Source organism: Lethenteron reissneri, chromosome 38 (assembly GCF_015708825.2).
Source record: "Lethenteron reissneri isolate LAM-NWPU_2019-01 chromosome 38, ASM1570882v1, whole genome shotgun sequence".
Taxonomy (NCBI): Eukaryota; Metazoa; Chordata; class Hyperoartia; order Petromyzontiformes; family Petromyzontidae; genus Lethenteron; species Lethenteron reissneri.
Genome location: NC_083816.1, coordinates 8,683,095 through 8,702,491, shown reverse-complemented (window position 1 = coordinate 8,702,491; position 19,397 = coordinate 8,683,095). Strand labels below are relative to the sequence as shown.

General features: G+C 39.8%; 1 protein-coding gene across 5 annotated transcripts in view; it reads left to right on the top strand.

Moving 5' to 3' along the window:
* The window catches only part of LOC133351766 (lysine-specific demethylase 5C-like), a 36,302-nt gene that overhangs the window by 2,729 nt on the left and 14,176 nt on the right, over positions 1 to 19,397 (top strand). The window contains exons 2-19 of one of the 5 annotated variants that reach the window (XM_061567257.1): positions 1,070 to 1,147; positions 1,566 to 1,688; positions 2,796 to 2,966; positions 4,587 to 4,655; positions 5,839 to 5,973; positions 6,559 to 6,685; positions 6,895 to 6,992; positions 8,192 to 8,350; positions 8,754 to 8,807; positions 9,347 to 9,466; positions 9,595 to 9,753; positions 10,704 to 10,885; positions 14,542 to 14,704; positions 15,996 to 16,115; positions 16,738 to 16,932; positions 18,320 to 18,501; positions 18,883 to 19,007; positions 19,155 to 19,305. In XM_061567257.1, coding sequence (XP_061423241.1) covers positions 1,070 to 1,147; positions 1,566 to 1,688; positions 2,796 to 2,966; positions 4,587 to 4,655; positions 5,839 to 5,973; positions 6,559 to 6,685; positions 6,895 to 6,992; positions 8,192 to 8,350; positions 8,754 to 8,807; positions 9,347 to 9,466; positions 9,595 to 9,753; positions 10,704 to 10,885; positions 14,542 to 14,704; positions 15,996 to 16,115; positions 16,738 to 16,932; positions 18,320 to 18,501; positions 18,883 to 19,007; positions 19,155 to 19,305 — 2,411 coding nt within the window. Of the gene's footprint in view, positions 1 to 1,069; positions 1,148 to 1,565; positions 1,689 to 2,795; positions 2,967 to 4,586; positions 4,656 to 5,838; positions 5,974 to 6,558; positions 6,686 to 6,894; positions 7,065 to 8,191; positions 8,351 to 8,753; positions 8,808 to 9,346; positions 9,467 to 9,594; positions 9,754 to 10,703; positions 10,886 to 14,541; positions 14,705 to 15,995; positions 16,116 to 16,737; positions 16,933 to 18,319; positions 18,502 to 18,882; positions 19,008 to 19,154; positions 19,306 to 19,397 lie in introns of all 5 variants that reach the window. The other 4 variants (XM_061567254.1, XM_061567256.1, XM_061567255.1 and 1 more) reach the window with 4 other exon arrangements.

Genomic DNA, 19,397 nt, shown 5'->3' with positions numbered 1-19,397 from the left:
AACCTCAGCCGCTTTTCGGCAGGGCCTTTGTTACTGTTAACTCGGCCTGGCTTGTCCACATCTTACTGGGAGAAGAGTAGAGGTGGGACAACATTAGAATATGATGGTTACGCATGTTCAATTATGGCATGGCAATTACCATGCAAATGTATTATCACCTACCGATTCCCACCATACGCCAAATTAGTCATTAAAATTTGTATCGGCGTGGGGCTCTAAGTGGCTTCGACTGAGTAGCATGAATACAACTTGAGAAGGGAAAATTAAGTCACGTGTTTACCACGCTTTGTTTTCAATTGCACGTCACCTTTGAAACGGGGAAAAACAATGTTAACGCTACCCACGACGGCTTTGAATGGGAGGTGTACTTCTCAGTGCCTCCAGTGCCTCGTGACCCATTGTTAGTGACCATGGGTGGACTCTCGTGAAAAGAGTTGTCTAATCGGGAACAGATGTTTGGCACTAATTGGTTCTTGCCTGACATTACGTTGTTGTACCGTTTGAGTATTGTTGTCATCAGGACTCATAATTTCAAGAGCCACACGACAAATATTGCTTTTCCTACAATATGGGCAGGATTTTTTGTCAACGTAATCGTGATACAGCTATAAATAGGCTACAGTGCAGGTACAACAACAACAATTTTTAAACCCGGTAAAATACCATTGCTTTTTTGCGAGTTACACAACAGCATGATTTAACCTGACCCAAGAATTGTATTAACAACCTTTCATATTGGGGTGACATTTTGCATTTATAATATTCTGCAGTGCAGATATTAAATGTTTTTTTCTTAATATTCGTTGTAGTTATGGCTTATGTGCAGTTTGTTTTTCTTATTGAGTCTTTTTGTGTTCAGGGTTTCTCATGGCTTATTTTATAACCAAAATTGGCATGCAAATTTAACGCCATTGGTACGTAAACATTATACCTTTTGTGGTTCCAGGAATATTGTATTAATAGCTCTATAGTATGTTTAAAGAAAGTAACCTATGTTGGTGTTTAAATGCATAGTGTATGTGACATGTTTATCTTCCCAAAATAATAAAAACGTGTTAATGTTTTCCAGGAGTGGCAGCCTCCGTTTGCTGTGGATGTTGATAATTTTCGTTTCACGCCAAGAATACAGAGATTGAATGAACTAGAGGTGAGCAAAATGGATTCATCGACAACATTAACCTTTGTTTTGTTCCACTTTAGTTTAATGATCGTAAATAAACTATGGCTGCCTAATGTGTCTTAATAGGCTGTGTAACAATTCATAAGTGTTCATACTTAATTCTATGATGGTCAAAGACACCGAGCATGTCTGACTGTTCGCTTTAATTTCTAGCTGTAATTCCCATTTTGTGTCCATGAAAACGGCCATCTCTTCTCCAAAGCCTCAATACAATGTTGTGTAATTGTGGCCACGATTAATATATTTTATTTGTGTCACATTGACAGATGCTTGGCACAAGCCTTCATTTTCAGCGTAGCTTTAATGCAGATTTTTATATTGTTGCTCAAGCACTGGACTGATGTTCGGATTTCCAATCTGTTTTCCTCGTGTGTCTCTGCTCAAGGCCCAAACGAGAGTGAAGCTCAACTTTCTGGATCAGATAGCAAAATTCTGGGAGCTACAAGGTTCTACCTTGAAGATTCCCATTTTGGAGCGAAAGCTGTTGGACCTCTACATGCTGAGCAAGGTGTTGTGGACAGACTTTTTTTTTAATTTCGTACTCTTAAGCCCGCTTTCTTGACGGTTGTTCATATTGTTAAGTTTGTATAAAAATATGCCGATGTCTCCATTGCCAACGAGCGCGGTGGAAGGCTTTGTTTTAACCAGTTGTGTCAAGATGTGTATTGAGGTCCTCGTGTTTTCAAGGGCATGAGGTGACAAATGCAGCTTGAGTGTAGGGTATTTCACATTAATTTCCACAAACACTATGTTATTTTGACTTGACAAATTGCGATAATGCTGATCATAACTGCAGATGTTTTTGTTAAATCTATTTTTATTTTCTATTGGCAACAGAATCAGATGTGGTGGCCACATTTTACTTTTTAGATGATATAAAAATCGGTGCCTATTTCTATAGGCTCAATATATTTTACCGTTCCTGCTTTTAAACATAAATATGAATTTTCATGCAAATTCTCTACCGGTTTGTAGGTCATCAATATATTAAAGGTGTTGAAACAGAGCAGTTGATAAGGTTCCTTCAAACATTGTATTCATGAAATATGAAGTCTGTTTTCAATAAAAAATTACCTAATTCGCAACGCAGTTCAGTACTTGGTCCCCTCAAGTACGTTTGGGAGAGAATGGAAGAATTCATGATGGTGATGCTGCTGTTAGGAATATTGTTTACATTATCATGTGGCTGATAAACATTGAATTAAGTGTGTTATTCCTTATGACTACAGAATGTATCTCGGTTTAATGTTGACTTATCGGTCTTAAATTCCATTGAAGATGTGACTTGATAGAATAGAGCAGATCTGCATGACACAATGTTTTGAACAAAATGTACTGATCCTCTGCATATTACATACACACTGTATTTTTATTCGTGTAAGTTGAGTTTTGGCAAAGCACAAGGCTAGAAAGTGGGTGTCTTCTTCCCAGTCATGTGCACCAGCGCAAATAATAAAATATTCTGTCAATTGTCTCCCACGAAATATGATACTTATGTCTTGAGTCACAAATTACTGGTATGATTTTTTGCCTCTGGTCAAATTGCCAATGGTTAAAAAAGCATCAAGTGCAGATGCTGAAGTTGGTGACATTTTTGGCATCGTTTCTGCTGCAGGTGGTGGCAGAGGAGGGAGGCTTTGAGATTGTGTGCAAAGACAGGAAATGGTCACGCGTGGCAGCAAAGATGGGATATATGACGGGAAAGGCTGTGGGCTCACTGCTCCGTGTGCACTACGAGCGAATCCTCTACCCCCACAACCTTTTCCAATCTGGCGTGAGCCTCTCGGTAAGACTGCACCACAACACTTCACTCCGCCATTGTTTTATCCATCGACTTTACTAGAATGCTGTATACAAATTCTGACTAGAATCGACACTTTGCCATTATTTTATCCAATTACTGTATGCTGCCCATACGAAAGCTTTGTAAAAAAAAATTGACGACAAATTATAACGCCCTGTTCTCCTGCTGGATTGTGGCTTTTATAACTGCTGCCAGTTGAATGGGTTCTCCTGTTCTTCAAATCTTGTTTAATATTCGATTATTGATATAAATCCCACAATAGACTTATCAGTGGTGGGAAATTGTGCTGGTCTAAAATAAAATATGGCAGTTTTTCACACGGATAAAATTAGAATTAAATGTTTTTACTCTGGGAAATCTGATTAGTGTGTTTACATTAAGTAAGCATGCCCGTGGTTGGAGTTTCATACTACATTAAAAAAAGTTTTGCTCGCTGGATTCCTGGTTGGCTGACACGCAAGTGCTTCTGCGTGGTAATGACGTCATAGCGCACATCTGCACGATGACATCACCCGTATCCCACCACGTTGAGCCGGATTCGTGCATGCTGACTGTCAAGCCTTCCCACCCTCTGTTGTCCCAGCCATGCAATTACGATAGAAGGGGGTGAGAAAGGCAGATATAGGAGGAAGGAAGAGACAGAGGGGCAGGGAGAGAGTGAAAGGGCGTCGAATGGAAATGAGAGCGAGCAAAACGGAAAGAGGAGATGAAAACGACGAGCAGTGGGAGGGAGAATTTGGGAGAGGCAAGAGATTTAAACGAGAAAGGGAGAGATGGAAATTCGGAGCGCGAGGATGAGAGAAACAAGGGGAGATAGGGGTGAGTGGAGTGAAGTGTATGGGATAAAGTGGAGGAAGGAAAGGAATATAGGGGGAGGGAGATGTAGAAGAGGCGACAAGAGGAATAGCGAAACAGACAAAAAGTGAGAAATAGATATTATTTGGATATACACTACAGAGAAGGCAATTGAAAGGTGGAGAAGACTAGGCTCTCTATAAGATAATATTTTTTCAGGGCTCTATATACGATTAAAAGTTTGGCTGGCTGGCTGTGAGGGATGGATGGTCACGTCCAAAGGATGTGCATGTTGCTAGTTTGCCACTAAATTTGTATTCCAATAACTTGGTGTGAACATTGAGCCCACTCCCACATTCCTGACAATATAAGCCGTGCAGCTACAGTGTGTAGGTTTGACAATGACAATATTATTTGCAGTCGGTAAAAAAACTGCACTCCTTTTATTGATTTCGCTTTTTTTTGGTATAATTTGATGAAACTGACTCCGTATGGGGATTTATGGTTCAAAATGTATTAACAGATTTCAAAAAATTCTATAAATATATTGAAATCCGGTAGCTGCAAACTGCCAATCAAAACCATGTTTACAAACCCCAATGGCAGGATTTACAGGTAAATTTGAGGCCTTAATGCTGAATGTTTATGGTACACAATTGGGACATCAGACACTAGTAACAGCCTATTACTTGTCCAGTACAGCTGAGGCAGTTCTTTTGACTTAAGTCTGCTGCAGTGCAATGACTTTTTCAAGCTGGGTTAGGTGCAGCATGGTATAATTGTGTTTTGCTTTGACTTTCAAACCAGACAATAGCACAGAGCCTCAATCAGAAAACACCAATCGGCCAGGCTGTTGCAGAATTCAATTACAATGAGGTATGTTTTAAGCATTGTTTCCCGCAATAATGGAAAAAAGTATAATTTCCTTTTTGTGTCTCCGTCTTATTGTGTATGAACGTTTCCCTCTGCTTCCTTTCTTTTGTCTCTTATTACACAAATGTCTTGTGACTAATTTTTATAAGTAAAGTTAGCCCAGTGTTGGATGTTTATTGATGCATTTTTTTCTGTAGCCTACATCTCCCTAATGTGTGAACTAAAAAGACCACTTTCCCATTGAAAGAGTCCTCATACTACCATACATACCCCATTCTTTATGCTTGCGATGTATTCACTTGGACAAATTAAATATTGTTCAAGCCGTCATAACTTTATTCCCCGTTTCTGAAACCCAAGTCCTGATGACCACCTAGAGTGTGAAACATTTAGTGGCTTAATTTACATATTCACGCATACTTTGGTAAACCTGGAAAGGCGCACTGTGGAGGGTCAGATGGACGGACGTTTGAGAACCACTGCCAAATATTTACATCCACGTGCAATGTAGTTGAACCCTGCTTGCTTTCCCCTACCTGGAAATTTTTGACATTACTACTGGAAAATGCTCAAAATAAATAAAAAATAATCATGATATTGTGGTGTGGCATTGGCATCCGTGCACAAGCACAAATAACGAACTCAAACGTATTTGTCAATAACAACTGCCGTAAAACGAAAACATAAAAAATATATAATAGGCATCGTTTCTGGCAATGACCTTTCATAGTATGTTTCTTTTTAGAGCATTTTTATCATGCTCTGTGAAGGGCCCATTGGCTGAAACATCGCCTTATGAAATGTTTTTCCTTTTAAGGCATTGTTATTGGCGAATTAGTTTTGTTACATAATTAGTGACGTTTTGAACAATTTGTCGGTCCTGAATATAACTTTTTGGATTGGATTAATTTAATTGCATGTGATCTGCATTGCTAATTATTGCGTTTGGCATGTCTGAGCTTTTCATGAAAGATTTAGCATTTTTTTTAACAGATGGATTAAAAAAATCTTGATACTGCATGACACTTGGCATACATTTTTCTTGTTTATTGGTTTGTCCTGATATCAGTTACAAAGTGGCACCCCATGTACATTATTCACGTCCAAGCGTTTAGAATTTGTTGACCACCTTTGCATATTAGTATTCCCGCCGTGTGCTGATTTGATACGCCTCGGCCTATTCCAGTGCATTGCGAAGCCAGAGTATGAGCCGGATGAGAAAGACCAAGAATATAAACCACACAGCATCCCGCTAAGGCAGTCGTTGCAACACGGGAAGATGAACTGTGCCGGGCGACGTGCAAACCGCATGAAAACAGAGGTGAGAACTTGTACTTGCACACACTGGTCAGCATTTCATAGCTCAAGTAAATAATTAATTCTAGCCAGTTTCAATCCACCAATGGATGATGAAGCCTCATGCCTTGTGGGAATCGAACTCTGGTTCTCGACTTCATAGCACAGCGCGATTACCACTCTATCATCGTTCTACCCCGTTTGATTTCTTACAAGCTCTGTTCTTAATTATTCCCACGGTTACGATTTGTTGTGTAGAGTCGGGTTTTGGGGTGCATGCCTGTAACCCAACACTTTGGGAAGCAAGGTTTAGTTTATCACACCATTTTGTGAATCTGCCAAATCTGCTGGGCTACCAGGTGGCCAGAAGATGGCAATGCTGCAGCATAAGGGTTCTTGGATCAATCTATGTTTATGTTAAGAGTTTTATCCCCTTGTAAACACGTGTTTTCTTCTGGTGCGCTGGTTTCTTTCTACATGGAAAACACTCATTCAATGAAATGGGCTAAACATTCCAAATGCAAGGTCCTCATTAAATATATTGATACTCATTGAAGATCTCTTCATTTGTAATATCGTGATCTTTTTTTCTGGGAATGTGAAACTGCAGCCCGATCCAATTGATGCTGACGTGAGCTCCAATTCGGAGCTACGGAAACTTCAAATCTTTGGGGCAGGTCCCAAAATGGCAGGCCTGGGCCTGTTAACTGGAAAAGATCGAAATGGAAAGGAAAGTGGTAAGTTTAGCAACCTGTATACATATCTTTCTTTAATGTTATAGTGGTACAGCAGAATTTGATGTTTATTTGTGCAGTATTTATAAAGTTCTTGTAAAAGTTTCACGTCTATTGCAAAGTGGTTCACTTTGTTCATTTGTTCAGGTTTGCATGCCCATTTCTTGTTGTACTCGGTGACCCCAAATATGCTGTTTCTTGTAATTTTGTAGAAGGTGGAGAGCGAGGCCTGGATGATGTGAAAGCTCTACCTTCCATGGACATCCAGTGTCCTGAACCTGAACCACAGACTGCCATCATCTCAGAAAAGGTGCCTTCTACGAAGGATTCCAAAATGGAGCTGAAGCCAGTGCAGCTTAAAGAAGCTGATATTATTGCGAATGTAAGCATCGCAAAGCTTATTAAAACTTAATAAATATTGAGCACAAACGTAAATAAACAGGTCTTCACTTACACCAAAAAGCTAGTGCTGAGCGCAAACAGAAGCCAAATGTAAATGTTTTGTGTTAAATGTTATTCCATCGTGTTTTGACTGCCAGGCTGCATTGCACACAGCCCATGCAGGGCTTCTCAAGTGCATGCCCAGTGCCCAGACTCATTTTAAAGATGTTGGTGGCCGATCACAATGAGCCACAATCACGTGGCTGGACACACCCGCAATTCATCTTAAGCTAGTCCTTATCAAAGCATGTTATTTAAAAGTGTTTTTTATTTCTGATTTAATACGGTTTGTTATGGTAGTTGTTACTTTGTAATGCAATTAAATCATGTTTTTGTTTATTCATCTTAGAATAGGTGTTAGGTGATGACATTTTTGCCCACTATTGAATGACATTAAAGTGTCGCCACTCAGGTGGTGTCTCTGTTCCATCAGTCATTTGTGTCCTGCAATCACATAATTAGCATGTCAATTAGGGTTAGGGTGGAAATATGCTGGAAAAAACTTTGTCTGAGATGTACACCTGCTTGTGCTCAGAAGTAGCTTTTAAAACAAGTTTTTTTTTTTACATCACATCTGACACTATTTTCAGATCTTTTTTTGTGAATTGCTTTTAGGTTTTCTGTAAAATAGGGAAATGATGAAGGGGGATTTTGATTAGAATGGATGCTTACTTTTTTCTTGTTTAACCAGTCAAGCTTGAACTTTTTGAATGTGTTCTTGGGTGATTTTGATCTGAACTATTTTTGATAACTTCGTACAAAACCATTAGCTGCCACACCTGGCAGTGGCATGCTTAAAAAGCCCCTACTATTCATCGGGCATTATTTACGTTTAATGTGACCCATGCTTTCTAAACTGTTGGTTGGTTACATTTGTAAATAATGGAGCCCTAAAGAGAATTGTCTTGGTCTTATTCAACGATGCTTTAACTCCACATGAATAGACCATGAGCGATTCCTTTCTGTTAGGCTTAAAATTATCTGGTAAAGATTAAAGGCTTACAGGTGCTCAAAAGTTTCCGAGGATGTTTCCCCCCCTCTGATTTTTCCTACTTTCTGCGCACGAAGGTGGACCTGTACGAATGCCTGGTGTGCGGGCGAGGGGACGATGAGGCTAAACTGCTCCTGTGCGATGGCTGTGACGACAGCTACCACACCTTCTGCCTCATTCCACCTCTGCAGGATGTCCCGAAGGGGGACTGGAGGTGCCCTAAGTGTGTTGCTCAGGTAAATAAACATTTCCACAAGCACTTGATCCTACGGATGTTGGTCATGCACACTTAGGGCCAGAGTATAAAACAGCTTGCGACTTTATCGAAACGGCGTAAGTCCGGTTTAAGATCAGACTTGTCATAGCTTCGAGTAGATAAGGGGGAAACGACATTAAGTATTTTCAAAGTTAGGTAAAATCTTACGAGTGGTTCTGACCACTTGTAAGTCAATTTTAACTGATAATAAAATAACAATTATTGATAACATTATTAATAACATTAAGTAATCTCAAAAACCTAAACATCCTTTAACTCCGCCACAGACTGGCTGAAGTGTGTGGAGTGATGACGTCATGCCGGCCATGTTGCATGGGTGATGTCATGCCGGGCTATGTTGCATGGGGTTGTCTTCCTGGCAGGTGATGGGCTGGTGCAGTGGGAGTGATGGCATAATCCCTAGCAACAGCTCTTACGTGAGTGAGCGGAGCGATCTCACAATGACACCCGTAATAACTTGGGCTTACGATCCATCTTCGGCTATAACATTAATGATCTTACTACAATTGAAGCCTGCCGGACTTATGACAAATCTTAGAAGATTTTTTAACTCGGAGGTCCTGTTGTGTTTTGCGCAGAGGATGGCATTAGTTGATATTTGTGGATTGATGGCACTGTCTTTGTGAGAAGGCAAATAAACACATCTGTGTGGTGTTATCTATACATTATTTTTAAACGCACTACCAAGTATATATAATGCTTTAAGTAATTAAAAAATAAGTTTACATTTGTACACCATGAAGTGGATTCCTCAAGTTAGGATGTCCTAAGAGTTGCACAATATATACAAATGTGTTTACAATAATCATTTGTCATTCAGAAATGGATCTAGACAAAAATACTCGTTTAAGCATAGATATATAAGTTTGAAAAATTGTTGGATGCCCAGTCTCATGGAAGAATTTTACTGTACTTGGTTTAATTTGCTTCAAAAACCTGTGTTTTGTTTTTGTAGGAATGCAGCAAGCCTCAGGAGGCATTTGGATTTGAACAGGCGAAGAGGGTGTACACCTTGCGCAGTTTCGGAGAGATGGCGGATGTATTTAAATCGGACTACTTCAACATGCCTGTTCACGTAAGCCCGAACTTTTAAATGCCTTAAAGTGCCTCTAATTTAGTTTTATTCGAGTCAAACACCAAGTTGGGTAATTGGTTCAATTGTTTTCAAAGCAGGCTCTTGTTGAATGTGCTTGTTGTCGCCAGATGGTGCCTACTGAACTCGTGGAGAAAGAGTTCTGGAGGCTGGTTAGCTGCATTGAGGAGGACGTGAGTGTTGAGTATGGGGCCGATGTGCAGGCCAAGGAATACGGCAGCGGCTTTCCTGTGAAGAATGGGAAGAAGAAATTATCCAAGGAGGAAGAGGTATGTGTATACATTTACTACTATAACAAGCCAAGAATGTCTGTGTGTCCCGCACGTGACGTCACTCCGCATCGAACAGCCCCCCTCGTTAATAATCATGAACAGGTGACGTTCTCTAAATGGACACCCCTTCCCTCCGCCATTAATAATTATTAGCGGGTGACGTCACTCCACATGGGGGGGTGAGGCGCCTCCTACCCCCTCCTCAGCGTCAACTTATAACCCTCACTACAAAGACAGAACCCTCGCGTCACGCGATCTCCGTAACGCTGTTGAGACATCGAAGTAAAAAGAACGTCACGATGAACAAGGGATGATAACCTTAAAATTAAATAAATCTGTCACAGCGGCCTTACAAATTGCACACGAATGGATGCAATGAATATCACGTCGCGGTCTGCTTTTCGCTTGCAAGTTTCAGATCTACTGCAATACACCCGTCCTTGGACGGGCAAAAGGCTAGTGTGTATAAATGTTTACTCTTAATTGACTACCTTTTTGTAAGGTTACTAGTGTTATTCCCGCAGCAAATAGCATATATGAATCTAGCAAACTATAATGTATATAGCTCCCCTTGACAACACAGGCCGTAATCTGCTTTTCTGTGTTGACGTTTTGATAATGGCTTTTTTGGACGAAACATTGGCGAATTTGTATTTTATTCAGGAACATTGTATTTTCCAGAGAATTGCTGCTTAAGTGCATTTTCAACATTTTCACTAATCGTTATGAAGTGATTTGTATCTCGAATATGCCATTGGCTTCCATTGTGTGTGTTAGACCATTACATGTGGTGATTAACAAACAGGGATGCGCTGTGGTAAACGTGTAATTTTGTAGAGCTCATTGTACATTTTAGACTATGATTTGCACACTTGGGCTAATAAAGCTACGACTTGATTTTGAATGGAGGGAAGAAAATAATTTGGCTGCTTTTTTTCTTGTGACAGGAGTACACCAGCAGTGGGTGGAATCTGAACAACATGCCAGTCTTGCCCCAGTCGTTGCTGGGTCACATCGACGGGGACATATCTGGCATGAAGGTGCCCTGGCTATATGTGGGCATGTGTTTCTCATCCTTCTGCTGGCACATCGAGGACCACTGGAGCTACTCCATTAACTATTTGCACTGGTGTGTGATCAGTAATTTATATACATCCCGCACCAATCAACTGTGACATAATGAGACGATTAGAAAGTATGTAGTCTGGGGAAAAATGAACTGTGGTGGGCAGAAATTGCAATTTATAGTGAAACACGAATTATACGATACTCAGATTCGTGGCTGCAAATTAATGTTCACAAAATACTGTCATCTGCCTGAGGATTATATTCTAAAACTTTGCACTGATCATTTTTTGCAGTGGTTTCTCAGAAGCGATTTTTTTTAGTTTTTGGTAAATTAATCCCATAATCAGAGCCTTGGTGCAGATACGTCAGCCTGACGTGGTATCCCAGAAGTACTAAATTCATCCTGTTACCCAACCCTGAGCACAGATAAGTGTTAGTTATGACAAGTCAATCCCGTTATTCTGGTTTATCTTTGCTTTAATGTTTGGATATAAAGAGATATTTGTGCAGATGAAAAAACATCATAGGATCTGCACCTAGTGCTTCTTCGTATGGCTGGGGAAGCAGTCGTAGTTGATGTTAGGAATCCATTCAACGGCTTCAGGTGAGGCAGAATGAATGGTTGTGATGTCACTGGGAATGTATTTTCCAGGGCTCCAGTTGTATTAAAACATTGCCATTGGTATTCTTGTATTTGTATGCAATTTTCAGCTAAACTTGATAGCGCTCATACATTAGTTGTCTATCCATATGTAAAGATGGCACGGTATCTCCTATAGACTTATCCAATAAAGTAAAAACTTTAGTATCAAGTTTTGTTGTTGTTTGGGACTTTCCCTTTAGAAAACTGCTACCATTATCGATAAACACCTCCGAGGACAAATGCATGATGGACAACGTCGCATAATATCCAATTGCATGACTTTTTTTCCTTTTCTTATAATACAATATCAGCCATCTTATCAGATGAAGTTCCTCTGTCGATCCCTTATGGTCTCACAGTGCCATAATCCATTTAGTTAATGTACATGAAACTCAACTCAGCGCTCTGTCTGTGCTGGTTGTCCTCTTGCAGTGTTTTCTCTCTTGGCTGCCATTTGTCATTCTGTCACATCTTGTCCATCGGCCGTCCCTTTTTAACCATGCTCTCCTGCCCCAGTAGCATCCATATCTCCATGAGTCTTTGTGTTCTTTCATACATTTCACTTAGTGTTGGTCCCCGTTTTTTTATCCCTATCATATCAGGTAATAGACACTTATTGAAAACGTCCTGCTCCAAGCACATATGTTGCTTTTTTACTATCAAATAAATTTTTCCGAAAGGACGCCACCCTGTTTTATTGTTTCCCTCTTCATTTCAGCGTTTTAATCTTGTCTGCCTTCTATAATTACCTAATACACATACTCTGTATTGTTTTCCAGTTGTGCTCATCCAGTTATTTATTTTTGTTCAGTGAACTTGTTTTATGGGACTTATTTTGTTTGTATTCATTTTTAGCTCAACTTTGCTTCCTTCATTCTTAAGTAATTTTCTTAACTAATTTCACTGGTTATAATGACCGTCATCAGCAATTTTGAGACTATATTCATACTTTACAAATGTCTTCCTTCATCTCTTCTATCCCATTTTCAGAAAATATATTCCATTGTCACTGAGGATTCTTAGTAACTCCTGTTCATATTTGTGTTTTGATTTTTCTACATGCAAACTCAATCTTTATAAATGGTTTTGGTTGCTATTTGTATTTACGCTTTGGTTTGAGAGCTTGCGTGATGGCATCATTTTGGGTCTTGCCCAAATGCCTTCCTTGTCTACAAAAGCCAGGCTTAATTGTTCTTGATATTGTCTCTCTTAAAATCTGATGGATAGTATGCATATGGCCAATGTTTTAAAACAAACTTTCTAAATCCTACTTCCTCACTGGTGAACAATTATATACATGTGAAAATAGGCTGAGTGCAATTTTTCAAACCGATTGTCTCCCTTTTTTAAATAGAAAAATTATTGAGGAATCACTTCACAATTGAGATATTTCATTTCTGTGTAAAAGTCTAGAAAACAGGCCCAATAATGTTGATACACCAGATTGTCCTATGGTGTCTACAGTTAGTCTATCTGGACCAGGTTTTTTTCCTTTTTAATACTGCTCATCTGCCAAATGCCTTGTTTCCCGGAATATAAGGTTTATTTTGGTCTGGAGATCTGCATAGACTCTTCCCACAGTGTTATCATTCCTCCAGCATGCATTGTTCCATTTTGCTCTTGTAGGGCCACTGTAATTTATCCATCAATCTTTTTCTTTATTTAATTCTCCCATTACTTGTGGTGACATCTCAAGTCACTGTTGTCATCTTTCTCGACACTTTCTTTTATTTTACAGTTTTATCCCTATTCATTTCTGTTCAACATGCTTTTCATGTTTTCAGATTACTTATTCTCCTTTTTGGTGTTTACTTTATACCTGACTTTCATAGCACTGAGCATTTGTGTTATGTCATTTGAAGTAGTGATATTTAATTTTGGGATTTCGATCTGTTGCTTAGAATTGGTCCAAATCTCCTGTTCCCTGAACTAAATGTTTAGTTTTAACTTTTTGGTTTTTGCCTATAACTGTACTTGCGCCATGTTTGGAAATGTTGAACTTGATCTTGCATCACTCCAGCATGCGTTTAATTTGTTGCGGACAGAACCGTCTCCTGATCATCTGTGGTTTGTCATGAGGATACATTCCATCTTGTTCCTAATTTCACCATTTGGTCTTCTCCACTCTCATTTCCTATTTATTTTGAATATGGTATTGTTATTTTCATATCTTTGCTATAAGATGTCCACCTTCTTTCTTACTCCAATGCCGAACTTTGCATTAATTCCTGAATAATTCCACATCTTGTTCTCATACACACAAGAATGTGACGTCCACAAGAGGTGCATTATTCCTTGTACTGTAAAGTTGGCTAAGCGATTAATCTAGTCGGGTGTAGATGTATATGTGGGAGAAAGGTGGTAACTTTTTACGACTGTCTATTAAATTTTTTCCAGTTTTTAATAGTATTGTCTGCCCTTTTATGATTTATGTCTATCGTTGCAAAGCTGTTGTGTGTGTATTGTATGTTGAGAAAGCTGGTCGGGGAGACCACTGAAACCTCTCTTCCCAATTCTAAAATCCCTGAAAAATGAATGGCTTCAATCATTGTCTGCAAGCTATTGTGGATGTGCCAATTCTTTTTCGGTACTTGTAAATTCACTGGCGGATGAAGGCATATTTTGCCCATACTCTTGTCACTGGTCCGTGTGTGGGTTGTTTAATAAGGGCACCCAGGATTTGTTATGTTATCACTCACCACTGGTGTTTGCCATGGCTGGAAATTGAACTATCGTCATTGGGTTCATAGTGTAGTGTGTTCTCACCACGGCGTGACGGGTCAACCAGTTGTCCTTTTTGGAAACCTGATGATAGTCAGTGGAGCAATCCATTGTTTTGAGCTACATTTCTTTCAGTGTTAGTCCTGCACCTTTGTGGAATATTTTCTCATGGGTTTGAACTATTCAAGCGAGAGAGGTGCAGCCATTTCTTAGAGCGAAAAAAACCCCGTTTTTTTTGCATGCATTGTTCAACTTTTTCAATTTCCCCTTTTTGATGCATGGAAATGTGTGCATCAGGCGGCTGATAAAATTGTCCTGAAACTGTCTTTTGTGGTGTTTTGCTTATTCTACAGGGGAGAGCCAAAGACATGGTATGGTGTTCCTGCGTATGCTGCCGAGTCACTGGAAAATGTGATGAGGACCTTGGCTCCAGAGCTCTTTCTGGCACAGCCCGACTTGCTGCATCAGTTGGTCACGATTATGAATCCCAACATACTAATGGCCCACGATGTTCCCGTACGTATAGCTGGAATGAAAGCTGTGATTACAATTTTTTTTTTTTTGCTTTTGATTGTAGAAATCATTTTTACCGAGGGAAAACTTTAAAACTTGATCAATCAACACCATTGGAACCCTCCTTTGCCAGTAGCAAAATATGATAATTGTTTTTTTTTATCTTTTATCTGGCAACATAACTGACACCTTTTTTACAAGGAGTCATGTTTGCATTGACCACAATACCTGCGGTCGGAATGCAATCAGTTTTGTTGCCAGATAAAAGGGTAAAAAAAACAATTATTCATCAATTAACTCCCGTTAAATGGCAAGACTGACATTGGCTGTCCAAGCACCATGTTTGGACAAATTGGGGCTTGGTAAAGTTAATATTTTTTGTTTGACTAATGTCACTTGCCTCTTGTCTTGTGGGCTTTACTGCTCTGTTATATATTTACTGACCTATGTTTTTTTATTCAGAATATGCTCATTTTAATTTTGGAAGTGAAAAAAAATTAATTCCATGTGCCCTACTACTTTATTTCGCAATTGGTTACGTAACCTCTTAAAAGCATATTATGAAACTACTTTGGCTAGGTTAATATTCCGTTCTGCATTCCATTTAGCATCCTAAATTATTGATTGCACTGTTATTGCACTTTCACTTTTAAATTGACAAAGTAAAATATTGTACTCAATTGGGCAAAGGTTAATGTTTGTATTGGTTAAAAGCAAGTGGCACAAGCTGTCCAACCTACAGCACTAATAGTCTTAATACATTTTGTTCAAGATTGCTCAAAAGTAATAGCTAGCTTGATTTTGTTTAACTCCTGATTTGTGTTCATTAAATTGTCACTTATGCATTCAAACCTCAAAGTCCGTTCAGAATAGAGTATTTCCACCGTTCAATCAAACAACAGGAAGATAAATTGCATTATGTCATGAGCAAGGGTCAATACACTTTAGACAGTCTATAGCATTGCATCCTGAAAACGGTGTATGACCAAATTGCCTTAAATACATCTTATCGTCAGGAATGCAAAAGCTGGTGTGATTATGAAGTACTTGGAAGGGTAACCACTAGGGCTTGGCAGATGTCGTACGTTTGGAGGTATGAGGTGAGCCTGAGATGGCAGTGCTGAGTAACTCCCATTAATTTGTGAGAATTAACCATGATTGTACAATTACATCATTGTGTTGAGAATTGTTATACATTGCACTGACGTGTTATGGCATGTTTTCTGTTTTTATATACGGATACCTACATATGCCTACATACTTATTTTGTTAATCTTGTGGGTTCCTTTCGCAGGTGGTTAGGACCAATCAGTGCCCCGGAGAGTTTGTGGTGACCTTCCCACGGGCCTACCACAGCGGATTTAACCAAGGGTACAATTTTGCAGAGGCCGTGAATTTCTGCACTGCAGACTGGGTGGGTTGTGCTTTATTATTTGCTTGTGTTGTCTTAAGGCATGTGTGTTTATGCTGCATAAACACACACGCGGAATTTTACGTGAAGTTACACATTTGCATATTTTTATTAATTTTATGTTAAAGATGTATATAATGTTAGCCTTTGACTAATTCACCTGCAATGCACCCAATCTCATGAGATTTTGGAAGCTAATTAGAATGAGCCAGGCAAGTGCTTGGGTGGGTCACCATGCATACAAAGAGGCATTATAGGCTGCAATGGGGTTACAATATGAGTGGATGGCAGTGTCGCAAGATTTATTGTACATTGCTCTCGCGTCTGCTTCCTGCCCTCACAAACCTGTCAACCTTCATGACCCACACATCGTGCAGAGCCCATTTATCCAGCAGTGAATTTACAAAAGGGCCTATATTAGCCACACAAAGTTTTGCATATTATATGTGCATTGTTTTCCCAATTGCAATAAGGAACTTATTTTAAAATAACCAACTGATGAAAAGTGACCCAAAAAAAAAGTTTTACTTAAACATACACGTTTTAACTGTTGGTATTACTGAGGTTACATTGATGTGCAACTTGACACAGGCATTCTGTTTTGTGACACTTTTCTCTGGAACAGCTTCCGATGGGCCGCCGGTGTGTGGAGCATTATCGCCTGATGCGGAGGTACTGCGTGTTCTCGCACGAGGAGCTGCTCTGCAGGATGGCGTGCGAGACGGAGGGCCTGGCGCTGCCAATGGCATCGGCGATTGGCCGCGAGCTCGAGATTGCCATTGACGAGGAGCGGAAGTTGCGCAGGGAGGCCTGGGAAATGGTATGAGCAGGGATGGTGTTTGGCCCTTCCCTGGTCCCCCCCCTCCTCCCCCCAGCATTTTGATGAATTGTCACTCTTCAGTCACAATTTGATTCCAGGATAAATTCTGTACCTGTTTATTTTGCTTGTATACGTATTTATTTCTAGCTCTATATTAGTCGCACTAAATTTTGCATATTATGTGCATGTATCATTGAATATGTTCAATGTATATATTGTGCACAGAATCCCAAATAACACTTCCGAATTGTGCTCGAGGTCCAGGCTTTTGTTTGGGTGAATAAACATAAAATATGCAAGTCAAAAACTGTTGACATAGGTCATACTTGATTTCTATTTTTCTGGTCCTGAGCGATACTTGAACTATTTAAACAAAGCTATATCCAAAGCCCTTCATAAATCGCAGTTTGTTGTTCACATCTCAATAGGCGTAGAATGTTTTTTCATTTAACACAAATAGTTACATGAATGCTGTTAATTTATTTTTGATTATAAGCCAATTGTTGTTGGCAAAGGACTGTATAAATTAAGCCCTTGTGCATATGTTAATATACGGTCTGATTTATGTGCGCTGAGGTACAAACAATGAATTCACATTAACATGTACATTTAGTGTTTCAGAAGCCAATAATTTATAGATGCCATCAGCCACGATTATTCTCGTTTTTTTACGTAGGCTGCACTGCTTTTTTTTTATATATACCTCAGTGGTGTTTTACACGAGGCGTTTATTGTAAAGAAATATCCATGCCAAACAGGAGTTGGTGCCTTTAACTTTCTGAGCACTACCATGCTATTACTTTCATGTATTTGTGGTAGCTGGTCATAGGTGGTGAAGGCAATATTTTGTAACGTCAAAATGCCAAATGTTCACACGTGTTTCTGGCATGCATTAGCCTAGACATTGAGGGGGGTCTTCTTTACGGATTGCCAAATACGACTTTCCATATACCTTCGTCAGGCCACACATTAACACACACCTTCGCGCGATCCAATGATAACGTGACACACTGTGCTTGTCGACATTATAAAAGGGCCCTTGCACTGACAATTGACGGAGCATGCTACATTGGAAACAGTGCTGCCAGGCACAAACATATTTTGCTTGATGAGTGCAGCTAATATGCAGTAATGGATAAATATCAAGTGCAGGCCATTTCAAAGAAGTAGGCCTCGTGGGGCAACGTTCCTTAAACAAATAATTGGCCCATGGTCTGTAGATTGTCCACCCCTGCATTAGCCTAACTAAGCATATTTCCTCAAACATCTCTTGCATTAATTTGCTGCTCAATTATATTATCTTAGAATGGTTTCAATATAAAGCATTTAATTATGGCACAACCCGCTCCCCTCCCAACCTGTCTCTCCTCTGTGTGGTTTCTGGCAGGGTGTGAGCAAGTCGGAGCTGTTTGAGTTTGAGTTGTTGGCGGATGATGAGCGGCAGTGCCACTTTTGCAAGACGACCTGCTACCTGTCTGCTATCGCGTGCCCTTGCTGCCCAGGCCGCCTGGTGTGCCTCTATCACATCCGTGACCTTTGCCGTTGTCCCACACAGCACAAGATACTCAGGTTTGTGGGGAAATGTTTTGAACGTGTTTTATAATGTATTCACTCAGGTCTCCGGTTGGTTCTGACTTTTCTAATAACAAAAACACGTTTGTGTCTCCTGGTTTCCTTATTGCATTGTACTTGCATTAATGTTTTTTTTGTTGAAATCAACATGGCACATGGCTTCAGTGTTTATTTCTCATATTACTGTTTAAATCATAATTATATAAAGTCGTATAAAATGAATCAATCCTAAAGTTGCTGATACTGCAGGTAAGCACAGTGACTTAATTTATTTGTTATTATTTTAACTGTACATCTGCAGTTACAGTTGAAAGTGAGTCTTACATGCTTGACAGTTTTGAGTGGAATACAATGTTGGGAATGTATTTTTAAAATCAGGTACAGATATACACTGGCTGAACTGCCCCCAATGCTGCACAAGCTGAAGTCTCGAGCAGAGCTATTTGATGCTTGGGCTGAAAAAGTGAGGAGAGCATTGGACGAGGAAAATGGCAAGAAGTCTGGTATGCCATCTCTTGCTGAAGTTGCACAAGCATAAAAAGAGCACACGCGAACCTACAATGGCATTCTGATTCAGGAATAATATGTTTTCTGATGGCAATGTAAAACCCCGAGGGTAAAAACCTGACTGTGTATCCTGTTGTGTGCAGATTTGTCGGCGTTAAAGGCACTGCTGGAGGAGTCTGAGATGCACGAATTCCCCGAAAGCAGCTTACGGCAGAACCTGATGCTGCTCGTACTTGAGGCAGACCAATGTGCCTCGATGGCGCAGGATCTGATGACCACTCGGATCTGTGTCCAGTACGTTCCTTCTCTCTGGAAATGTTTGGCTCTTTGGCTTCTTGCATCCACATTTGTTATCCTTGTGGTGAATGTTAATCTGAAACTCTTTT